The sequence below is a fragment of the Mesoplodon densirostris genome, chromosome 7, assembly GCF_025265405.1.
Source record: "Mesoplodon densirostris isolate mMesDen1 chromosome 7, mMesDen1 primary haplotype, whole genome shotgun sequence".
NCBI lineage: Eukaryota > Metazoa > Chordata > Mammalia > Artiodactyla > Ziphiidae > Mesoplodon > Mesoplodon densirostris.
In genome coordinates this window covers 41,538,002-41,563,330 of record NC_082667.1, presented here as the reverse complement: position 1 = coordinate 41,563,330, position 25,329 = coordinate 41,538,002, and the positions used below count along the sequence as shown (strand labels likewise).

Sequence of the window (25,329 nt, the reverse complement as noted above, 5' to 3'; positions counted from 1 at the left end):
TTTAGCACAGCACTCTCAGCCAGTAATGATTGGTTTGTTGTTTTTTTTTAATGTGAAGAGAGGTGTAATTTTATCTTCCCTTTTAATATACTCTGTTATGCAGGAAAATAAGCCAGTAGGCACCAGCATTTTGCAGCTCGTGGTGACAGACAGAGACTCCTTTCACAATGGGCCTCCGTTCTCCTTCTCTATTTTGTCGGGAAACGAAGAGGAGGTGTTTGTGTTGGACTCGGATGGGATCCTGCGCTCAGCCGTGGTCTTCCGGCACATGGAGTCTCCAGAGTATGTGCTGTGTGTCCAGGTACAGCCTCATCCTCTGGCCGCATCAGGCCAGCTTTCTCTCGTGCTGGTTGCTGTGCCCCTTGGTTGGGTTTTCTTTGTCGAACAAGTCAACATAATTCATTACTGTGCGGGAATGTTCCCCTTTTAATCTCAAATTCTGTTTCACACAAGTAAAAGTGGCCTCTGTATGTGAAATTGAACAGGAAGGAAAGGAAGCATCATGGTTCAAGCGGGACGTTCCTGTAGGGTGTGCCGGGCTGACGGTCACTGGGCTTAAATCTGCATTCTGAAAATTCCTGGGGTTCTAGTTGAGCCCCAAAGACAACTCATTTGTCAAGGCTTGCTGCTTGGTACTGAGAAGTATTTCCCAGGTCAACCCAAGTGGGGAAGCAACCAATCCTTGTCCTAATGTGATTAAGCTATTTCATGGCCTCTGCTTTTGAAGAGACCTCTGCTTAGTAAGTTTCCCCAGTGAGGAGGGAGGGGAACAGGGACTCAGATGGCAATGGCCTCCCAACATTTCAGCTTCTTCAAGGTCATGGTGTAAAATGAAGTGAGACAAAGAGGCAAAAGTGGCAGTTATGGGAAGGGTGTGGATAAGAGCAGGAAAGAGAGAGCACCAAAAATTCACTGGGTGCAAATTTTGCCAGTACCAAGATGTGGGTCCCGTCAGTGAAACTGAGCGACTTTTTTTACCTGCAATTGGCACAGAGGGCAACCTAAACTCATTATTAATGGTGGCAATAATAACAATGGTCATTCTTTATATAGAATTTAATCGTGTACCTTGTTTCTTTGGATAAATTATGGCTTACTCTACTCCACGAAACCTTCCAAATTAATGACTTCTGGCTCCAAGCACATTGACAAACTCTTCAGTTGCCACCCACGCGTCCAACAATATTATGTGAATGATTTTATATCACAGTATAGGTCCTCAAGGGCAAAGAGAGAGTTTTAGTGCCTTCTCACAGAAGCTAGTACAGTTCTTTGCATACCTTCTCTGGTTGTTAGAGAGCATATTTCACAACTCAGACTTTGTAAACACCATGGAGAGCTTCCTCCTACTAGTCCCTTATATTAAACTACCACCAAGTCACACGTTTCTACCTTCATAAGGTCCCCGTGTGCATCAGGTTTGTTCCCTTTGCCATCACCCCACTTTATTCTATATCACCCGATACTCATACTATTGCAGAAGCCTCCTGGATGTTCCTCTGGCTTCAGCCTCATTCTTTTCTGATCTATCCCTACACCCCTCTAGGCTAATCATTCCACTTTGATTATATCCATCCACTTTGATTATGTCATTCCGCTAAACCAGAGGTCAACAGACTATAATAGCCCCTGAACCACATCCTGTCCTCAGCCTGTTTTTATAAGTAAAGTTTTATTAGAACACAGCCTCACCGATTCATTTACATATGCTCTGGGCTTCTTCTCTGCTGGAATGATAGTTGAGTAGTTGATAGAGATCATATAACCCCAAAGCCTAAACTATTTCTTATCTAGCCCTTTACAGAAAAGGTGTGCCAACCCCTAAACTAAATCCATCTGAGCTCCCTAGTGCCTGAAAACTTGTGAATTCTGGCTCTTTCAGACTTTAGGCAGACATGACTGTCCAGTCCTTCTCAGGCCACAAGCCCATGAATCTGCCACCTTACACCCAGTGGCTTCATGCCTTTCTGTCACCTTTCTGATTTTCAACATCTGAGTGGGCAACCTCTGGCCTATAGAGTCCAAACTCATCACTGTCTTTTTTTTTTTTTTTTTTTTTTTTTTGCGGTACGCGGGCCTCTCACCGTTGTGGCTTCTCCCGTTGCGGAGCACAGGCCCCGGACGCGCAGGCTCAGTGGCCATGGCTCATGGGCCCAGCCGCTCCATGGCATGTGGGATCTTCCTGGACTGGGGCACGAACCCGTGTCCCCTGCATCAGCAGGTGGAATCTCAACCACTGTGCCACCAGGGAAGCCCCATCACTGTCTTTTGAAGCCATACACAGTTTCACTTCAAGTTCAACCTAATTTGCTAAATTTATCTCTTCTTACATGAATTTTCCATTTCAGCATCTCTGGTTCATATAATTTATTTTTAAATGCATATGGTGATGGTAATAATAAAAATAACAACATTACATTAACTCTCACATACTAAGTACTTCTCTGAGTCAAGCCTGTGCTAAGTACGTTGTAATCACTGTGTCTGTTAATCCACACAGTACAAGAATCCTGTGAGGTAGATATGACTATTTTATTCAAATTAAAGATACAGAAATTGAAGCTTGAAGAAGTTAAGTGACTTACTCCAGGCCAGACACATAGAGGCAGGGCCAAGATTCAAACTCAGGTCTCTGTGATGACCAAGCCTGTGCTTTTATACTGCCTTCTACATACAAGGACACATCTCCCCAGATGGTACCTGGCCTGCAAGGTCCTTTGCAGCCCCACATCCTGAGATACCCTCCCTGGGGACCCAGCCCCTGAGAATCTTCCCTTCTCAGAAGTCCTACAGCACTGACTACCTTCACATTGCACATGGCAGGTACTCAGTAAAGATCTGTTTCAGGGTAGTGGTTCTGTCAATTCTTATGTAAAGAAGGAAGTAAAAATGGGTTTTTTCAGGCTACCTATTTTGCCCTTCAGTGTACCATCTTTTATTCTAAACCTTGATATTGTGTACTTCTCACTTTAAATAACATTGTTTCTTAAATGTGCAGAAAAGTGCTGTCTGGTCCAATCAAAAGCAAAGAAGCCAAAGAGAACAAAGATTTCTCCTACAAGTGGGAATGCCACTTTATGGGGTTCCCCTGTGGCTTCTGTCCAAAATTAAAACAAGGCCAGCCTGTTGTGGGCATGCTGAATCCTATAGCACCCTCTGTTCTCCCTCCCAATTCACCCCCCATGACTTTATTGTGTTGACACATTTTATTGTCCATAACAGAGTGTACATATGGGGACCCCAGGTGATAAATCACTCCTCTTGCTTAAATGCACATCCTCAACATTTTGCAGAATAGTGGCAGGGGATGGAGGAAGAAGCAAACGTGGTTAAAGGAACAGACATCTTCAGAGTTTTGTTGATTTTTTTTAATTATTATGTTTTTTTTCTTACTTCCTTGGCTTTCTCCCTCTTGGTTGTTTTAGGCAAAAGACTCAGGCAAACCTCAGCAAGTTTCTCACTCCTACATCCACGTGCGGGTCATTGAGGAAAGCATCCACAAGCCCACAGCCATCCCCCTGGAAATTTTCATTGTCACCATGGAGGACGACTTTCCTGGTGGGGTCATTGGGAAGATCCATGCCACAGATCAAGACGTGTATGATGTCCTCACATTTGCCCTGAAATCGGAGCAGAAAAGCTTGTTCAAGGTGAACAATCATGATGGGAAAATCATCGCCCTAGGAGGCCTGGACAGCGGGAAGTACATCCTGAACGTGTCAGTGAGTGATGGCCGTTTCCAGGTGCCCATCGACGTGGTTGTGCATGTGGAACAGCTGGTGCACGAGATGCTGCAGAACACCGTCACCATCCGCTTCGAGAACGTATCCCCTGAGGACTTTGTGGGGCTGCACATGCACGGGTTCCGGCGCACCCTGTGGAACGCGGTCCTCACCCAGAAGCAGGACAGCCTGCATATCATCAGCATCCAGCCCGTGGCGGGCACCCATGAGCTGGACATGCTGTTCGCGGTGGAGACGCCCAACAGTGAGTTCTACAAGCCAGCCTACCTGATCCAGAAGCTGTCCAACGCCAGGAGACATCTGGAGAATGTCATGCGCATCTCAGCCATCCTGGAGAAGAACTGCTCTGGGCTGGATTGCCAGGAGCAGCATTGCGAGCAAGGCTTGTCGCTGGATTCCCACGCGCTCATGACCTACAGCACAGCTCGCATCAGCTTCGTGTGCCCGCGTTTCTACAGGAATGTGCGCTGCACCTGTAATGGTGAGTGCAGTTCGGAGATTTCCCTCCCCAGTCCTGAGCTTTCAGAGGTGGCCTGAATTACCATCCTAGCATGCATGCATTTGTTCATTCACTCATTGGACAAAATATTTACTGACCGCCAGTGATGTGCCTCATCATCATGAGGGATGCTGGGGCTGCAGGGTGAACAAAACAAGCTCCGCCCCTTCTCCGGTGGAGCATGTAGCTTATGGGCGGCACAGACATACAAATAGGCTGTCATACTCCACATGATGAGTATCATTAGGGGAAGTACAAAGTCCTGTGGGAGGACCCTATCAAGAGGGAAGTTTTCCTGAAGGGACTATCCTCTAGGTTGAGATAAAAGATAAGTAGGAATTAGTCTCTCTCTGTCTGACTTACTTCACTTAGTCTGATAATTTCTAGGTCCATCTGTGTTGCTGCAAATGGCGTTATTTCATTCTTTTTTTATGGCTGAGTAATATTCCATTGTACGTGTGTGTGTGTGTGTGTGTGTGTGTGTGTGTATCTATAGATATATAGAGATATATACCACATCTTCTTTATCCATTCATCTGTCACTGGGCATTAGGTTGCTTCCATGTCTTGCATATTGTAAATAGTGCTGTGATGAACATTGGGGTGCATGTGTCTTTTCAGATTAGAGTTTTTGTCTTTTCTGGATATATGGCCAGGAGTGGGATTGCTGGATCATACGGTGACTCTATTTTTAGTTTTTTAAGGAACCTCCATACTGTTCTCCATAGTGGCTGCACCAAATATCATATGATATCACCTACATGTGGAATCTAAAAAAAAATTATATGAGCGAACTTATTTACAAAACAGAAATTGACCCTCAGTCATAGAAAACAAACTTATGGTTATCAAAGGGGCAAGGTGGAGGGTATAAATTAAGAGTATGGGATTAACAGACAACAGTACTATATGTAAAATAAACAACAAGCACCTACTGTATAGCACAGGGAGCTATATTCAATATCTTGTAACAGCCTATAATGGAAAAGAATCTGAAAAAGAATATACTTATATATATATATGTAGAACTGAATAACTTTGCTGTACACCTGAAGCTAACACATCATTGTAAATCAACTATATTTCAATGTTAAAAAAAAAAGTAGGAATTAGACGTGTGAAAACAGGTAGGGGAGGAACAGCATTCCAGTGGAGGGGCTGTTTGCATGAGGCTTAGGGGCAAGACAGTAACCTACACTGAGGGGATTGAAAGAGATTTCCAGTGATGACAAAGGAGACTTTTGAGTCAGCCCAGTGATCACAGAAGAGCCATTAGCCAGGGTGAAGTTCTAGAAATTATCTCAAAGCAGTGGGAGCCATTGGCTCATTTGAGGGGGAGAAGTGACAGAATCAGGTCTGTATTTCATGAAGAGCCTGCTGGCTGCAGAGGTGAATGGGTTAGACGGAGCCAGGCCAGAGGCAGGGAAACAAGTTCAGAAGCTATCGCAGAGGGTAAAGGCAGCTGGATTTGCTTCAGTGAAAAACAGGGGCCAGATATTCTGGAGCACAGTCAAGGGGTGGATTTAGCCCTCAGAGTGGCAGAGATGGAATGGTTTGTATTTGTCGACGTAACTAGGGTCACTGAACCTTGACCTTCCCTGGCCAGAGGCCATAGCTGCACAGAGTCGCATGACCACAGTGGTCAGCAAGAAACCTTGCTCTCTCTCTCTTTTTCTCTCTCTGACATGTGGCACCATAAATTCACTGCCCTCTTCGAAGAAAATTGCACCTGGAGTTTTTCTAGCCAGTGAAAACTTGGCCTAAAGGTACTGTGGCCAGAAGAGAAGCCATTTATAAAACATCCTTTAGGTAATTGAGGACAGGCAGGGCCCCTGCCCTCTTCACTTGTAGAAAGTTTTGTGTTGCACTTTGGAGAATGAGTTCATCAGAGAAAGGTCCCAGAGATCACAGCTCCCTCAAGAGACCTTTTGATGACCTCCAAGCAGCCTAGAAGAGTGCTGGCCACTCACTCTGTGGTCCCCAGTGAATTCTGTTTGTGTTTTCATCAGGTAGATGCAGTGATGTCCAAACTGTTGAATATGTAAATTAGCTCCAAAGTAGCTCCAAAGTAACTCCAAGCACGTGTGCTAGGTGAAATGCATTTCTGGCAGAAGCCACCAACGTGCAGGATTTATGAATGCCAGTCGTCCAGACCCTACCTATATTTCCTTTGTAGGCAAATTGATTTATGCACCAAAGCTCTGCTAGAGCCTTCCTGCAGTGATTCACAGCAGGGTTCAAAAGAGGTTCGAGACAGGACAGGGCAGACTCTGCAGGAGAAACTAAACCAGCTAATTAATCCTTGTGCTCTGAGAACTCATTTCATTCAGTAAAAAACTGTGGTACCGGCAATGTCCTAGGCACTGCAGATTCAAAGTGAAAAAAGACACAGTCCCTGCTCTTAGGAGCTGGCTATTGTGAACTCAGCTGTTGCAAGTACCTGTTTGCATTAATAGTGTTCTAAGGAATGCTGGGGAGGAAAAAGGACAGCGTCCCTATCGTGGCCAGAGGAAAGCTTTCTGTGACACTTAGGCACCAGAGACCACCTATATTCTAAGTTTTGAGGGATGAGTATGAGTTCTTCAAGAAGAGACAAGGGGAGGGCAGGCTTAGCAGTTTTCTTCAAAGCAGGGATTTAGATTTTGTTGGAGAGAGGGGTCTTGCTCTGCATTTTGCATGAGACACTGATGTTTTCAATGCAGTGAGTTTCAAGGTGGTATCCTGGCCCAGGACTCCTGTCCTCGAGTCCCCATAAATCTTTCCACTCCTGGGAAACCCAGAATGCTGGAAGTTTTTGTGATTCAGCCCCCAGACCTCCCAAGAGGAGGCTTTCTCAGTTTAAAAAGTGAGCATTTCCTGAACAAGAACTCTGTGCAGACTCAGCCCCACTTCTCAGCCCCTTTTCACCTTTAAGTCATTCTTGTAATTAAGCTGCAAAATAAAATACTGGCTTTTAGTGGTAAAAGGACCTCAACACATCATCTGGCCCAATCCCCATCTTCAGCAGCTGATATACGATAATGTCCCTTTTATAAATGTGGTAGCTCCTTGCCTTGCCCAGGGCCATACGGCTGGTGAGAAGGTCATGCTCATTCAATAAAGGTTCATCTTGGGCCCCTGTTTTATTACCTGCATCTTAAGAACAGGAACTCTTCCATTTTTTATATGATTCATAACCCCAGTGCTATGTACTCTATAAGAATATTCAAATAACCCCATTTTTCCTGACTGATCACCAACCTCACAGACCCATGGCAGAATAGCAGAGGATCTCAGACTCCAGTATGCCTGTGGCTTAATAGAAATTCCCACTACTGAAACCCACACTCAAATATAGCAGGAGGTTTTGGGTGGAGCCTAGGAGTTGCTATATATGTAGCCTGGGTGATTCTAATTCTGGCAAGTTTGGTGAGGGAACCAAACTCTAAGAAATCTCACATCAACATAAAATAGAAAACATTTCCTCTGGGTTCAGAGGGCAAACTCTTAATTATAATAGTAATAGCTCTCTCAGTTTTTCTGAAGTATCCTCTCAAATAAAAATACAGTGAAGAACTGTTAAGGAAAGCATTCATCATTTTAGACATTTCCTCATTTATTGGAAAGGAGAGGTAATTGAAGTCAGTAAATGCCCCCAGGCCCCCAGACACACACACATACACACACACACATGCACACCCAGTATTGCTGCTTGTCTGTTTACCCTAGAAGGCTGGCAGATACAATAAATGGACTTTCTCACCACCTGGTGGAATAATTAGAATGATAAATAGAGGTAGCTGCCCATTCTGGGCTGTGTAGTAATATTTATACAGATTTGGCCTCAATATCCTACCCTCCTCCCAACTTCCAACCCACCTTTCTCTCATGCAGACTTTTTTTGGGGTCAAATTAACACCATTTACATCTTAAACCAAAATGCTGGGTTGCTTTGACAAAATGCAAACAGGCTTGAAATTTAGTGCCAAAGAGCCTCATTATATTCCAGCCCCCATGAAGCATCACGTTTGAACAAAAGTTTGAGAGCTACAGAGTTCTGAGGTCGTGCGGTGGCTCCTGGTAAACTTTAGATGTTCAGTGCACTTTGGCACTTCGGTAAGAAAGCCCGACACCAACCTACCTAAACAATGGGGAATGATAAAGGCCCTTGAGCTCCTATGAGGAAGCCAGAGGACAGAGCACGGGGGCAGCCCGTGGGGCAGTGGTGATTGTCCATTTTGGAAAATTTTCATTGATTTTTCAAAAGTCTAATCTAGAAATATATCAAAAAGGAGACGCTTGTCCAAGAGAATGGACTCGCCATGAGACCATCAGAGTTTAAGACCAATGTGTTTATGAGAATATTAGTGGAAGTAGATGCCTGATTTGTCTAGTCCTGGTTCAGATATGGAACCCAGACTAGAAACTGGAGCTCCAGTAAAATGCGTGAAGCGTCTGCCGTGGGTGAGCCCTGTGCTGGCAGGGGTGAGGGTGACAGCAGCCGTGCCCTCAGCCAGTGGTGTATGATGCCACTGTAAGGGTTTGCAGGGCAGGGAGAAGAACACTGAGGGTGATGCCACCTGCACTAGGTCTGAAAGGATGCCTAGAATTAGGTAGGTGATGGGGAGGGAGTCCTCCAGGCTGAGGAGCATTAGAGCCAAGGAATAGAGGTGAGAAACCGTGTGCAGTGCAGGGCACAGATGAAGGCAGGGACAAACATCCAACTAACATTTAGTGAGCAGTGACCTGATACTGTGCTGTTTTTCACACATGTGTCATTGCATTTAACCCTCATCATAACCCCAAAGGGTAGGTATCATGAACTTTCCTCAAAAGCTCAGGAAACTTGGACTTGGAAAGATCAGTTGACTTGCTCAAGGTCACAAACTTAGTAAGGGTCAAGCTAGGATTCACACCTGTCTGTCCTAACCACTGTACCCTATCACCTCTGCACAGATTTGAAAGGAACTTGAAATTCACCCAGTCCAGCCTCCCACCCACTACAGACATCCTGTTTACTGTACTCCTGGCACAATCATTCAGCCAAGGTTTGAACCCCAGTCTGGGCACTCACTACCTCACAAGATGGACCTAAGACAACTTCTCTCTTCTAGGGCACCAAAATCCACCTCCTTGTGATGTCACCCAGCTCCACCATTTAGAGCTACACAGAACCTGACCTGTCTAACCCCTCCTGTACAAGTTGCCCTCCAGTCATCTAAGGATAGTTTTTAGGACCCCTTGAATCTCTTTTTCTAGACAAACAACAGAAGTTCCTTTGCTCCTTGGCTGTGAAAAATAGGAACTAGAAAGAGTTGTAATTCCTGTAGTTGGGGCACAGAATAAACATAAAGGAAGGAATCCTCTGTTCTACTTGAAGGAGTCCATGAAAGGCGTTGGAAACAATGAATAGTCCTGGGAAGGCATTTTGAGCAGAGAGAGAAGTGAAGAGAAAAGCCCAGGAATTCGGGGCACCCCTTCATTTGCTCACTCACTCAACAGTGAATTAAATACTTTTCCAAGCCTTAGGCAGGCTGCTGGAGATACAGTGGTGAGTGAAGCTAACATGGTCCCCATTCTCATGGACCAAGAACCAGCATCATGTACTGAGCGAACAACAGGGAGCTCAGTTGGATTGAGTTGGATGGTGGGGAGTCTGGACAGTCCTGGAAAAATATGGTAGGACAGGTAAATGGAGCCTGTGAGAGGCAGCCACCATGATGTACTTCTCATAAGCACAATAAAATAAAATAAAATGATGAACGCTCCTGTAAGGCAGTAAGACACTTAAAACTTAGCCTTGACAAGTTTTTAAAAAACATAAAACAACCCGAGATTGGGTTTGCACTTGGGCTGGGGATTGTTAATGCTAATTCTCAAAGGACAGAGCCCATTGTCCCAAACCCAGGGATTCTGAATAATTTAGTGTTATCTCCGAATCTTAACCAGATTCCCCCTAAAAACTGGGAAGTTTTTATTTCTTATTCACAACAGATATGTCTCTGCAGATCCCTGATCTCCAGCATGCATGGGTCCTGAAGTGCCAGGAGAGGTTTGGAGGTGCCCACTGTGGAGGTGATACCAGCTTCTCACCATGTGGATAATCCCTTATATATTCCATCCACACACAGCTGCCCCAGAGAGGATATCTTGAATGAAATTGTACTCAGCCTTTAGCAGAATCATCCAGAAAATATGGCGGAGCCAAGCAAACACCAATCAACATGATTCTGTGCTTCTGGGAGAACCACAAGGAACCACTTCAAAGCCAAGGGACCTTAGGAGAATGTGTTTTAAAACTTCATGCAGGCCAGGAATTAAGAAGGAAGCTTATGTGGCATTAGCTGAGATATGGCATCTTGGCAAAGCATGTGAACTCAGGGTGTAGGATATTTACCATCAGTCATTAGATTCTCAGTATAATGAGGCAGTGATATAAATAAAGAGGTTGAATAAGCTCAAAGTGGCAGCAATAATAATCACAGCTAAATACTGATGTATTAGCTAAAGGCATAGACTTAACGCTGGGAGCTGTGGGAATTCTGGGGAGATAAGGAGAGGAGAGTCATACATAGGGAAGTAAGACCCTTTTAAAACCACAGGAGGATCATCTTCCTCCTCCCTGCAGGTTCCAAAGCTCTGAGCTTCTGCTCAAGTGAATTGTATAATGTCAGCTCTGTAGAAAGTGACCTAAATGTCCACCCGAGCGAAGTTTCAGGGGTGGGAAACCTTGTGATGAATGGCCACATCATGTGCACATTTCTCCTGGTAGAGAGACTTTGTGAAAAGAATACCTCTGCCCGAGATAAGCTTGTGTAGGGGCTAACCCAGCTGCACATGGCCTGTGACGCTGATTAATAAAAAGCTCCTCCCATGCACACAGTATTTCATATCATCTGTCAGTTTACAAATCGTGAATCTGACCCAGAAAGAACAGCAAGAAAAGGATTACACTGGAGTTTAGATCTCTGCCATATTGTCAGGCTAGTGTCTCCAGTTTGGGGACCTTGTAGTCATTTGTTTTTACTCTAAATTTTTTTCTTTACAAGTTGCTTTCACATACATTAGCCCATCTAATGCTCACAACTCTATGAAGAATCATTATCCTCATTTTTCACAAAAGAAAAGCAAGACCCAGAGAAGTCAAGTGACTTGTTCAGAGCCATACAGGAAATACGTTGAATAATTAGTCAGGGCCAAAATCCAGGGCTGCTGCTTGTCAAGGCTGCACCCTTTCCTGCCCCACCTTCCAGAGGGGACCTAGGGATGGGGAACAGAGATTTCTCTGCCTGCTTTATGCTCTGACAATTGCTAAAAACATCTGATCCTTCTGCCCTGTCCTGACGCACCACAAATGGTGTCAGTTGGTTTGATAAAGTGGGACCCTTCTCCCTTCATGCTCACTCTGGTGCCAAACTGATGGATGCCTGGAGATGCAGATCATGAAGGTCTAGAGCCTGCATTCCCCCCAAGCTGTTACTGATCACAGAGCAAGTTAATTAAACCTGGATTATTTAATGACAGTTAATAAGATAAACTTCCTCCCAGAAGCCAATGGGAGCAGACACTGTTGTCCCTTAACGGTTGTAAGGAAGTGGATGAGGCACTTTCTTCCACCAGAGAGAGCGTCTTTAAGACTCCTAACGATAGTAGGTATGAGTGCTTCTCTGCAAAGGGGATGATGTGAGCATATGTTTTCTAAAAACAAGCTAACCCCTCAACAGCCATTGAAAGCATACTGGATTCTATGTTGCTGGAAACTTTATGGCTTTGGCTGGGAAGAGGGTTGTTATCCCCAGGAAAGTGTCCCCAAAACCTAGGCCTGGGTACATTGGAGGTCAAAGCACACACGGCATTGTTCAGGGTTGGCGTATGAGGGTCAAGTCCCTCTCACGATAAATATTTCAGAAAGGACCTAATTTCTTATCATAGCTGAAGAGAGGGAAGAACTACACTATCGCATATGGGGAGTATTTGGTTTGGGGAAACCTGTTTTTCAGTAACCAGAAGTCTTTCTCTACTTGGAAAAGACTGCATGTCGTGCACATGCTCACATCTGTCCCCAGCTAAGGAGCGTGTTACATTTACACTGACCTCCAGACTCTAATCTGCCTTCAGACTTCCTTGGGCCACAAGAGAGCAGACAGTGAACAGAGCAAACTGACAGCAGCAGCTGGAGCCAGAACGTTTATGGCTACTCCCGTCCCTGGCTGGGAGGCAGGGAGGAGGCCCCCTAGGATTTTTTAAAGCATCGAGAGACAGATCGCTTGCCAGAACTGTCCCTTCTGCCTTAGGAAACCTATTAAAAAGAAAAGGAAGGAAAAATAACCTATCAAAGTCAGTGACTGCTGGAATGAATAGAAATATACATTATTATATGTTTAATATTTATACTAATATTAATTTAGAATGCACTTATTATAATATATTAATATATTTTCGATCTGTCTTCCAGCTACAGTTTTTATAAGGGGGGCTGGATCTAATGCAATTCATTAATTTAATGAATTTAACTATATGGGTTCTACGGTTATGACATAAGGAAAGAAGAAGAAAAAGAGCTGTGAATTTGAACTCCAGTTACTGATCTAAGTGATTCTGTGCTTTAACCCAATATAAGCGATATGGGTGATAAAGTGAGAAGCCCAATGCTAACTACCAGGGCAGGACTGGTGGTAAAAGAAAAGGCCAAAACATGTGAATAAAAGGGAGAAGTACTCAAATGCTGTGTTTATTCTGAAATACAGTGATTAGCCTTTATTATATGCACTTACAGCTTTTTTTTTAATTTTTCTTAAATTATTATTACTATTATTTTTTTAACCATAACTTCTGGCAGGAGAAAATAGCTTTGCTATCATGGGTTTGAAATAATCTAGTCCTCTTTTCTCCTTTAAAACAGAGGCTTTGAAACTGCATTATTGATAATGCAAGTTTTCTAAGCAATGTAGCCATTGCATTAGGGCAAAAAAGACTCTGAATGTAGTATATGTAGCTGTATCTCAGAAACAAACACAGACATTTATAGAAAGGACATCTTTTGGCCGGCTAAAATAGGACATGGGAAGAGGCACGTCCACAGAATGGAAAGGAACAGACTTCTTAAATACATAAATTACTGTTCCCATGTCTAACTGGAAGTTAATGCCCAGGTAATTTAGAGTTACATCCATTTGATGGGATGAATTCTGTGATTCATTTATGCTCGTTGCTCCCTCCCTGTGGCGTGGTTCCATTTTTGAGCCCATGCTAACTAGTCAACAGGTAGGAGCCACCTAGGAGTTTGCAGGCCTCAGAAACGGAAATGAATCCAATCATGGAGACAGCACAGAGTAGGCTGGGAGAGTTGTGAACTTACCCTAAGTAAACATTAACACGTGCATGCGGTCAAGCCACTAACGATGGTAGATTCATTCCCAAGAAACACAGTTCCCTGCTACTCAAAAGAGCTCATCGTTCAAGCCAGAGTTTTTAAAATGCTTTCTTCCTCTGCAAGGACTTCTGACATTCTCCCAGGAAACACAATTGTTCCTTCTCTAGGGCTTCCCTTGCACTCACATACCTCTAGCAAAGCAGTTACTTTATTGTACTGTAATCATGTGTTTGTGTGTGTTGTTTCCTGTGGGGAGGAAGAGATGGGACCTTTTTTTTTTTCATCTTTATATGTCCAGGCCTATTACCTCGCTGGCCCTAAAAAATTTTTTTTGTTGGATGAATGCATCAAAAATTCCAAAACTGGTTATCAAAAGCCTCTTGAAGGGACTTCTGTGGTGGTGCAGTGTTAAGACTTTGCGCTTCCACTGCAGGGAGCATGGGTTTGATCCCTTGTCAGGGAACTAAGATCCCGCATGCCACATGCTGTGACCAAAAAAATTAAAAATTAAAAAAAAAATCTGGTATCAAAAGCCACTTGAGATCATAAGGTGGCTGAACAGCTGTTTTAGGTTCCATAAATATTGATAAATACATGGCAGGAATAAAGATTTCTTGGAATGAAATGAGGAAGATGTATTTCAGGGCACTTAGGTCTTTTAGAGCCATTTGTGAAGATCATTCCAAATTTTCAGTTAAAAATCCCTTCATCTTCTAAGACTTTGCAAGCTGGATCATTGCCAAGAGTATCTTTTATGGCTCAGCTCTCAACCAGTGGAAAATAGGATTTATGAACTCTGAGTTTGCTAGTGCTACTTACATCTCTCCCCTCCAGGATTACAGTTCCTAAAATGTTTATGTGTAGTTAGCATTAAATGTCTGCTTTCTCCTGGACACAGAAATGACTGTATAATGGAATAATATGCTTAATGAGGAGGAATGAGTTGGTATAGAAAGGAAGATGGGAGTGGGCCAGATCTTGCTGAGGAAAGATGCTGCTAAGGCCCAGTGTGTTCTTGGTTCACAGAGAAAAGGTGTTTCTTTAGCCCACTGCTAAGCCAGCTGTGAGTTGTTTTCAATTTGTGTCTTCTTTCCTACAGTCCTTTTACCACCTCAACTCTCGCCTAATTACATTTGAAATATCCAAGACCTTTGGAAAGTGCATTTTCTTCAGTGGACCTATAGTTGCCGTCACCACAGTTCTGAAAAACTCCCTTGGGTCCTGAATTTTACCTTAATCAGATAATCTGCCTTCCAGAATTTCCTTTCTGAGGAATTAACCTTTCATCTCACTGTGCTATGCACATTGAACAGGTGAAAAGGAAGCCTTCCTTTGCCAAGGAAAATTCTGCTATGTTTGATAGCCAGCAGGGCACATTTACAGCTAATCAATACAATAGCAGGGGGCAGAAGGGATTAGGAAACAATGCGAGTTCTGCTTTCACAATTTAGAATGAGTCATACTTTTCTTTAGAAAAGTCTTTTTTCCCTCAATCTGAAAACAACAGCTAACATCTTGTGATGTCTACCTAAGCATAGGTAGCATAGGAGCATAGAAGAAGTCTAAACTCAAGTGATGCATTCAAATGGCCCCCAGTATGCAGGAGCCCCATCCAATAAAGACTACCAGAGCTCACGTGGTATGGTCTTTCTTCACCAGAAGTTGGCCCTGTCACAACCTTAGCATATTTTAGCCTAAACAGAGGAGCTCCATTGACTCTTTGCCCCCAACGTACTTCACTCTGGCAGTGAGCTTTTGGCAGATGCAGGGATGTTTGATGGGCACCCACACCAGGTGGAGCTCACACAGGCATTCCTGCTTCTGGGCGGCCGTTTTATCTCTCAGCTCAGAGCCTATAGAGCCCAGCTCCTGAACCATTCCTGTGCTTCCTGGACTTCCTGGAGTGTAGAGTGATTGCCTTTCTACTGATCATGCGTGTTCCCCTCTGTCACAGGAGGACTGTGCCCAGGGTCCAACGATCCTTGCGTGGAGAAGCCGTGTCCAGGGGACATGCAGTGTGTCGGTTACGAAGCCAGCAGGAGACCGTTCCTCTGCCAGTGTCCACCGGGGAAGCTCGGAGAGTGCTCAGGTGCAGAGCAGGGCCAGATGACGAGGGTCTAAATTCATATTCTGTCTACATGCAACGTATTCCTTCTGCATGGACCCCAGCTAGCCTCCCCACTCAAATACTTGAGATTTATGACAGCTACAGCCTGTGCTCAGGAAACATGCAGTGCCTGTGGGCTCCTTATATAATGGGAGGTCACAGCATGTGTTTCAATCATGTCACATGGATGTTAGGGGTGTGAAATTATGGAAAATAGAAGGCTGTTGGTTAAGCAGAGGAGTCGGAGTATCTGTGGCATGGCTTTGATGTTCAGAGCCTCCACCTTTCAACAGAGGTAAAGCTGAGCTAGTTCAGTTGACCTTCTGTAGGGTAAGTCCAGCCTAGATCAAGAAGACTCTCCACTGCACATGTACAACTAACTGCATGTTCCCAAAGGAGAGGGAGGTGCTCACCTCTGTTTCTTAAAGAAAGAAAAAAAATCAGTATTTGTGTTATTTCAATCCAAATGATCCTCCATTTCTGATTATCACTCAACTTCAATACTTCTTTTGATTCACATATGCTCTACCACTTCTTTCCTCTAAAAAGAGTCCTGTTCATTTTTGGTACCAATAAAACCCTTTTTTGGTAGAAGATGTATTTCAAATATAGGCATGCCGATACCAATTTTGGAATCCAAGAAATATTTATTGAGTGATGATTATAATAGCCATTATAATGGGAATAAATATGCCTAGTATTTGCAAGGCACTTGTTAAGCACTGGGTTCTAGAAACTCAGCCTTTGCAAAGACAAGCACTGTTCTTAAAAATGGAAGCCAAAGCTCTTTCAGAGTTGACTTCGAGAATGGAGCTGCCCCTGAACTGAAGGGATCACCCACATACTTGCCTTTGAAGGCTTCTAAGGCTTAGACTTAAAAGATATTTATGCTGACCTCACCCCAACACACCTGCTGTGTACACAGCAGGTGGGTCTGCAAGGTGACACTAAGGCCAAGTATCCTAACTTCAGATGTCCCTTTCTGCCCATCTCCCTTCTCCTTTCCATATGGAAAATTCTTCATCGTCCACGATTATCATCCATTTGGTATATTTCCACACTTTCCACCCTTCCCCCCCAGTGATAGGGCTTTTCAGCTGTTACTTTGCTTGTTAAAACATAAAGCTGGAGACAATAAAAAAAGAGAGGGTTAACTCAGAATTGGGTGATGTGGGTGCAACTAAAGATTCTAGGAAGGGGAGCCTTGAAATTAATGGTCAAAAGGCAGAGCTGTGACTGCACAAGACATGAACTTCCTTTATATCATTATCCTTATCAACATTTGTGCAAATGACCTAAGTTGTCTGTTTTGCATTAGGATACTTGGGGAATATGGATATTCTTTTTTTCTTTTTTTTTTTTTCAGTACACGGGCCTCTCACTGTTGTGGCCTCTCCCTTCGTGGAGCACAGGCTCAGGACGCACAGGCTCAGCGGCCATGGCTCACGGGCCCAGCCGCTCCGCGGCATGTGGGATCCTCCCGGACCAGGGCACAAACCCGTGTCCCCTGCATTGGCAGGAGGACTCTCAACCACTGCGCCCCCAGGAAGCCCTGGATATTCTTTGAGAATGGTTTTGTCTTTCCCTTGTTTCACAGAACTGAAAATTCTTAAATATCTAAGTGATGAGGGTGGGCATAAAGGGATATCTTTTAATAGTGCTATTTTTAGAAAATAGGAATTGGGAATTTAGTGACACTAAGAAAATTCAGGTTAGAGAACATATTAAGTTGCCCTTGACATGAGAGAACTAAGATTTTTCAGCATCTGAATAGTAAATTATTTTTTCACTTTGAAATTAGAGTGTGACCTGAAATGGAGAAACAGTTTTTAATCCAAAATGGTTTCTCCTCAGTGCCTTCCCTAACTTCCCATGGTCTTTCATCCACTTGCTTGGTAGTTGTTGGGTGATTTCATGTGTCCCTGCTCGTTTCTGGATGTTAAAAGTATCTATATCTCCTCATCATGGTCTTTTCAGGGCACACTTCTCTCAGCTTTGCTGGAAACAGTTACATCAAATACCGGCTTTCTGAAAATAGCAAAGAAGAGGACTTTAAACTGGCCCTGCGTCTGCGAACACTGCAAAGCAATGGGATTATAATGTACACCAGAGCAAATCCCTGCATCATTCTAAAGGTAATTAAAATAGGTTATCTTTTCCCACAGTCAGTTCTCATGTTAGTATTTTGGCTCTTGGATTGGGGTCTGAAATCATTTTGTCTTTTAAGTTCAGAAACCAGAAGCCAACTTTAGGGCCAGGGGAGCAGCAGCAGAACTGGGAAGTGTTCCAACACCCCATTTCCTTTTGTACATTCAGCTTCAAAATTAGCTCTTCAGAGACTGGGGCACCTATCTCTAGAGTAGGTTCAAGACCCGGCCTCCTCTGAGTTGTAATCACTCAACAGTTGATTAGAATGTGTTTCCTAATCAATTCCACGGCAGGGTGGTCCTTTCAAAAGACTGACTGTATCCTCTTCTACCACACGGGTCTATCCCCAATGACCCCTGAAGGTCACTTGTGTTCTTGCTCAGCGAAGAAGCTGGATATCTGGGCTGTAGATGATTCCATATGCCCTCTTATGGCCCAAGTAGCCCAATTTTTAAAACATGCCCAGCCTCAGAAACCCTCCAAAGGCACCAGATTTCCTTTAGAGCAGGGGTCCCCAAACCCTGGGCCGTGGACGGGTACCAGTCTGCAGCCTGTTAGGAACCGGGCTGCACAGCAGGAGGTGAGTGGCAGGCGGGTGAGCTAAACTTTATCTGGCACTCCCCATCGCTCCCCATCACTCCAATTACCGCCTGAACCATCCCCCCCATCGCTCCAATTACTGCCTGAACCATCCCCCCCATTGCTCCAATTACCGCCTGAACCATCCCCCCCATCGCTCGCATTACCGCCTGAACCATCCCCCCCATCGCTCCAATTACCGCCTGAACCATTCCCCCCATCGCTCTAATTACCGCCTGAACCATCCCCCCCATAGCCCAATTACCGCCTGAACCATCCCCCCCATCGCTCGCATTACCGCCTGAACCATCCCCCCCATCGCTCCAATTACCGCCTGAACCATCCCCCCATCGCCCAATTACCGCCTGAACCATCCCCCCCATCGCTCACATTACCGCCTGAACCATCCCCCCGATCACTCGCATTACCTCCTGAACCATCCCCGCCATCGCTCCAATTACCGCCTGAACCATCCCCCCCATAGCTCCAATTACCGCCTGAACCTTCCCCCCAATCGCTCGCATTACCTCCTGAACCATCTCCCCAACCCGAACCCTACCCCAGCCCGTCTGCAGAAAAATTGTCTTCCACGAAACTGGTCCCTGGTGCCAAAAAGGCTGGGGACCACTGCTTTAGAGCAAGTCTGGCATTTGTAGTCAGGTCAGAGCTTCTGGTCCCTTCATGAAAACAACAATAATACTAAGAGTGTGACATGCCTCATTTGATTTGTGTCATAAAGCTAATAAAATAAATGTGTTATCTATATATGATCAGCCCCATTTGATCAAGGAGCATATAGAGGTTCAGAGAGGTTAAGTTATTTACCCAGAGTTGTACAGCTAATAAGTGGCAGGTCTGGACCTGCCTTCCAGTGTCTCTCACACCATGCTCTTCATCTCTATGCTCTCCCCAGTTCTCAGTTTTGTAACTATAACTCATTTTATCCAGAATCACATCTGGGCATCTGTAGACCAGATTAAGCCTTCCAGGATGAGAGGAGAAGGGAAAAGTAGGAGAAAGACGTGTTTAATTGAATGTTATTCTTACCAGGCTGCTATGCCAGCCCACCGTAAGTGTGTTCAGAGACGGGTGAAGTCTGTCCAGTAGGAGATGCCCATCCAAGTGGAAATGGCTGGCGATTTTCTCCTTCCTACTGTTCTGTCACTAAGCTTAACTGGGATCATGGTGGGCCTTTTTAGCTTCTGTTCTTTGATTTCTAGGTCACATCCAAGTTGATGAGATGCCCAGGCTTTAATCCTGGAGGGAGGAAAGTATATAGAACATTAAATGCCAGTGGCTCCTCCTACCACATAGACCTTTACGAACCTGCTTCTGGTACTGCCAGGTATTACTTGGTGTCCAGAGGAAGTGAGCACAGAGCTGGAGTTTAAAGTTGACCATTTTCATGGGCAATCTCCCAATACCCTGACTCATTCAACTCAGAGAATCATTTCAGCTCTGTTAGGAAAGCAGTGTTTTCAAAAGAAAACAAGATAAACACTCTGGACGCACAGTTTTAGAAAACAATGAATTCAAACCAGATCTTTATGGTGGAAGAATATAAATTCAAAAACCTAAGTGCTGTCTTTTTAACCTCCTAGCCTGTGAAGCAACCTGCCTGGGGTCCTTAGCTCACTCTCTAACTAGCCCTGAGCAGTGGGGTTTGTATAGTTACTAGGAAGGTGCTCTGCCCATTCAGACATACCAGCTCCCAGGGGCTCTGCCTGGGTGTCGCTGACCTTCCACCTCTCCCCTTCAAACCTTAGTAAGGCTTGTTGCTGAGCATCCTTAGGAGGCAAATACTTTCTATTAGCAATTCTTTTAAACGGCATCAAATTTGAAAGAGAACAAAAATATTGGACGTGAATGGCTTGATCCTAAAATGGAGCTTGCCATTCGACACTTCACTGGCAAGTGTCTAAAATGTGCAGAACCCTGGAGATGGGAAAGAAGAATAATTAAACCTTTTAGTCCGCACTAGCTCCTAAGGTATATTGTATTTCGTGAAACAAGCGTGTTTCTGAAACTTGTGTAAATTGAATCTCTATAAATGGAATTCTAATAAACTAGGGATGGTTGCTATTTGAAGGAATCGTTCCATTAGTCCCTTTGTGTTGTGAATAATCACCCCGAAACTGTCTGTTCTGTAAGTTTGCTTTTCATATGTTGGCTTTGCCCAAAGCCAGACAGAGCTGTACTGACCTACTGCAGATACTTTCCTACAGTTGCCAGGAATATCCACTTAGGGGATTTGAATCTGTTTGCTTAACATTTTCAGCCTCATGCAAGATTTAATTTCATTGGCTTTAGGTACAGTATGTGCCTTGCACTTTGGTTCAATGACTACGCTGAAATGCTTTGTTTAAACTGCACCTCTTGGTTGTTTATATTTTCCCGATTAAAGCACATTCCCTAAAAAGTACTTAAGATGATCTGTGGGGTGAAGGGCACCCCTTCAAGACAGTTGAAGAACTGCATGGAGACCTCAGGAAGTGAACATTCTCATGGACAAGGAGCACCACTGTCTTTTAGCAGCAGTAAAGGCGCTCATTCTTCTGTTCACCATTGATACCCTGTCTTCTTCCAAAAGAGATTCCAGGCTTACCATAAATACGCAAATGCAATAAAATCAAAGCACCATTAAGCTGAAAGCAAGGATAGGTAAAATAGGGGAAGGGGATTAGGAGGTACCAACTTCCAGTTATAAGTCATGAGGATGTAATGTACAGTGTAGGGAATGTAGTCATTAATATTGTAGTAACTTTGTATGGCAACAGATGGTAACCAGACTTATCGCTGATGATCATTTTGTAATGTATAAAAATATTGAATCATGTGGCACACCTGAACCTAATATAATAAGTCAATTATACTTGAATTTTAAAAAAGATGAAAACGAAAGGTTAAGACTCAACCAATGAAATAGGGACGGACAGAATATCATCACTGAAAAATCTAGACCAGGGGTTAGTTGAACACAAACTATAACTCTGAATTCCCTGGCAGCCAAAGTCAGGATGAAAATGGTGGGATAGATTCTGTGGCTGTCCTCGAACCTATAAAAGAAACATGTCAGATCACCAGGAGAGACACAAGTAACTTTTTCCCTATGTTAGTCGCTCAGGTGCAATATTATAGCAGAAGCACAAGAAGTACTTGCTTGTTAATCTAGAAATATCACATTTGATCTTTGGGGAAAGTTATAGATGAAACATGGCTTCATTTTGATGATTCTCAGACATGGCTAGTTAAGACCCCAGGACTAAGAGGACGATAGTCAAGGAAAGCTCATTTGGTTTATAAAACAGTCCACTTGGAAGAGCCAGCTCCTTGCAACACAGATCAGAAGAGTAACACGGAAGACCTCACAAGATTCCAGAGTTTCAAGGATATATGAAAGCATATCACTGAGAAGTGAGCTAACTTATAATTACACATTATAGTAATAATGAAATACCTAAGAGTTTATGAAGCACTTTCACGTACATATATTTTTATTCTCACTCTCCTGTGCATAGATGTGAGTGCCTACTTTTTCGCCTGTGAGGAAACTGAGATTCAGAGAGAATCATTGACTTGCCTAAACTAATCAGTAGTGGACCTGGCCCTCTGGTGGTGGCAAGCAAGTCAGGAGTAAAACAGTGTTTGTCAAAAGAAGAGATTTGAAGGACTGGGATTTATTCACTCATGTTTTCATTCAAAGTGTATTTTTTGAGCATCTACTGTATGCCAGATAGCTATTCATGGCTGCCTTAAAAATAGGTTTTCAAGAAGTTCGCTTTTCAAAGAATATTTAATAACCCTCTTAAAAGTTTTATCATGATGGTGCATTTGCTAGAGCCACACATGAAAAATGTGAAGCAGTAAGACTTTATGCCATAATTCATACTTTTTACTCAAAATCCTAGTTTCCTACAAGATGACTTCTTATAGCTCTGATAGCTTGTCTCCCAAGCTCCAGGCCACAGAAGATCCAGGTTAAAGCACATCACTGATTTCAGACAACCCTGAACATCTGCATACTTCATAACAGTAGGGCCACACTCTGAATTATGCATTTCATTGAACACATTGCCTACGTGCCCCTGCCCCCTCCCCCGTCCCCCGCACATCATTCAGATCCTTGCTGTAGACTTTTCTTACAGTTTCATGCACACCTCAGTTTCTATTAAAATAGCTTGCCCTCTGCTTTGAGAAAGCTTTGTCCTCTTAAAAGAGAGATCCTTTAAAACTGGCTAAACCCTATTCTGAAGACAGAAGAACTAAATATGATCAGTGCATAATTTTCCAAGATGAGAGGACTCAGATATGAGAGTGTTCTTTCCTCTCCCTGGCATAATATACTTGTGAAATGGCCAAATATTAACTTTTTGCAAGGTAGCTTTTGGCATCAACATTCTTGTTTGTCATCTAGGCAAGGCTTATAACTCCAAACTCCTAGAATTTTGAAGGTACAAATCATTTTTGTTTTCAAAAGCCTGAGGCTCATGTAGGCATTTGGCTTTCTATTCATTCAGCGGTGTTGCCGCTCTTATTTTTTTCAATAGGAAAGATAAAGGGAAACTTAACCATGCTCGGTGTTACCATGCGAGAATTTTATGTTCCTTAGTGATAGAACGTCGATGTATTTGAGGCTGTCGGAGCCACATCAGTTCTCCTGGATGAGTTTGTAACTTGGTTATTATCCCAAGAGGTAGGGCGTTAGGGAGGGGAGTGGACCAAGTAATGCATTAATTGAATACATCCTTTACCAAACCTTAGATGAACTGCACCCTCACCACAAGATTTTCCTTGATAGACTGGGGACCCCACTCTGTAGCCACTGAGCAGAACAGCAGATGGACTGTGCCAGAGGCAGATAGTCCCTAAAGTCATATTTGATCATTTGATTACTTACACTGAAATAAAGATATGGATATTACCCAGGAGTTGTCCCTGAGCAAGTATTCTGGCATGATTTACAATATTCATTCAGTCCATTTTGTGGAACAACAACAGAAAAAATGACAAAGGCAACAGCAAAGATTACACATGAAAGGTCTCTGAAAAGAAAATTAAAATTTGTCTCCAGTCTTTGCACATTCGTACATTTGCATTACAGAGCGCAGGATGTATGTACTAACTGTGAATGAGGAGGCTGACCGTTCTGCAGTGGACACAGTCAGTCTCCTTGTAAAATAAGTCACAGCAGTTATCTCTGCTTTCCATAGAAGAGGTCTCAAACCCAGAGGAGCCAACCAATGCTCTCCAAGGGACCTGGATGATACACGACAAAGCCAGAATTAGATTTCTCATTTCTAAATTCCCAAGGCTCTGCCTGGTTCACAGAGCCCCCTGCCTTTCATATACACACATTTATGTGGCATAAACTTTACATGCAGGAAGAGAGGGTGACAACAAATCCATGGAGCCATAGGGGCAGTAATGAGAGTCCCTAAGAATTAGTTGCCTGGGCTTCCCTGGTGGCGCAGTGGTTGAGAGTCCTCCTGCCGATGTAGGGGACATGGGTTCGTGCCCCAATCCAGAAAGATCCCACGTGCCGCGGAGCGGCTGGTCCCGTGAGCCATGGCCGCTGAGCCTGTGCGTCTGGAGCCTGTGCTCCGCAACGGGAGAGGATTAGTTGTCTGCAGAAGATACTGAAGCATAGAAAAATACCCCATTTGTGAGGGTGGGTGATGTTGTGATCATTCCTAACAGATCTATCAGTAGCCAAACGCATTTTGGAAAGACTGGCTCAGTTTATTTCTACGAATTCACTTGACATTCGTACCTCCTTGGCACTTAGTGCCTGGAAGGTCTGTCTTCCCTCCCCTTCTGTCCCTTCCCCTCTCTTTCTCCACAAGTTCATGTTCTCTACCCAGGTTTTCACATAGGATTATACCTAGATCCTAAGTAAAGGCCAGCTGCCCTGGCGTGACTGAGACACTGGCCTCCACAAGATCCTTTTGCTGGGTCATGTACAAAGACCAGAAAAGTAGCTTCTGTTTCACAGTTTTCTAGCTGTGAATTCCTTCATGGACCAATAACAATTTGTTGACTAGACATGGGTCCAGCCCTCAATCCCTGGATCCTCAAACCATCTTGCATTTCTGAGAGATGCAGATGAGGGTGGACGACAGAGGATTCAGAGGCCAGCCTGTCTCCTCGGCAACAGTTGAACCTGGGTCTCCTTGAAGGACCCGGACCTGCCCAACAGCGTTCAACTCACCAGCATCCTTCAATAGCATGCTTTCCTGATTTTGGTGTCCCTCTGGGGTCAGGCTGCTGAGGGTGGGGGGACTTGGATGCCCTCCCTGCACCAGTGCAATGAAAAAAAGCAGGCAAATCTCTGTTGTAGCTGACCCCAGACCAGGGGCTGGAAGTATCTCCAAGGTGTAAACAGTTAACCAGATCCTTCTGGAGTTCCAGAGGTCATCAAATATACATACCTTCTTAGCAAATGGCCAAGCCCTGAGCACTTTGTGAGATAATCTTAACCTAAATAATGAGCAGCAGTCCTGAAGAACTGTTTTAAGAAGATGGCTAGTGTTTAATAGGAGGGTTTTTACGTCTTAAATATGTATGAAGCTGGGAAGTAAGAAATCTACCTGGCCTCTTTCTCTCCCCTACAGCACAGTCACACAAACTTACCTGGGGAGTATATGTGTATTTCTGTGCTGATCTGATTAATAGCCATCTCCCCCACTCAAATATAAGCCCCACGAGGGCAGAGGTGATAACTCCTTTTGCTAACAGTGGTCCCCATAGCACCTAGCACATTTCTTAGCACATGGTAGATGTTCAATAAATATTCGTAATTAATATTAATGAGTCCACAGAAATCATTCCTGTGCTGGTAGTAACTAGGAAGGGCGCAGAGAATAAACAGACTCCCTAAACAAGAAGTAGCTGTGAATATTTA

At 44.0% G+C, this 25,329-nt stretch overlaps 1 protein-coding gene across 1 annotated transcript in view; it reads left to right on the top strand.

Annotated features, from left to right (window-relative positions):
- FAT3 (FAT atypical cadherin 3) overlaps positions 1 to 25,329 on the top strand; it is a 714,507-nt gene that overhangs the window by 664,289 nt on the left and 24,889 nt on the right. The window contains exons 19-22 of the mRNA XM_060103563.1: positions 104 to 301; positions 3,426 to 4,224; positions 15,549 to 15,683; positions 17,679 to 17,836. Coding sequence (XP_059959546.1) covers positions 104 to 301; positions 3,426 to 4,224; positions 15,549 to 15,683; positions 17,679 to 17,836 — 1,290 coding nt within the window. The remainder of the gene's footprint in view (positions 1 to 103; positions 302 to 3,425; positions 4,225 to 15,548; positions 15,684 to 17,678; positions 17,837 to 25,329) is intronic.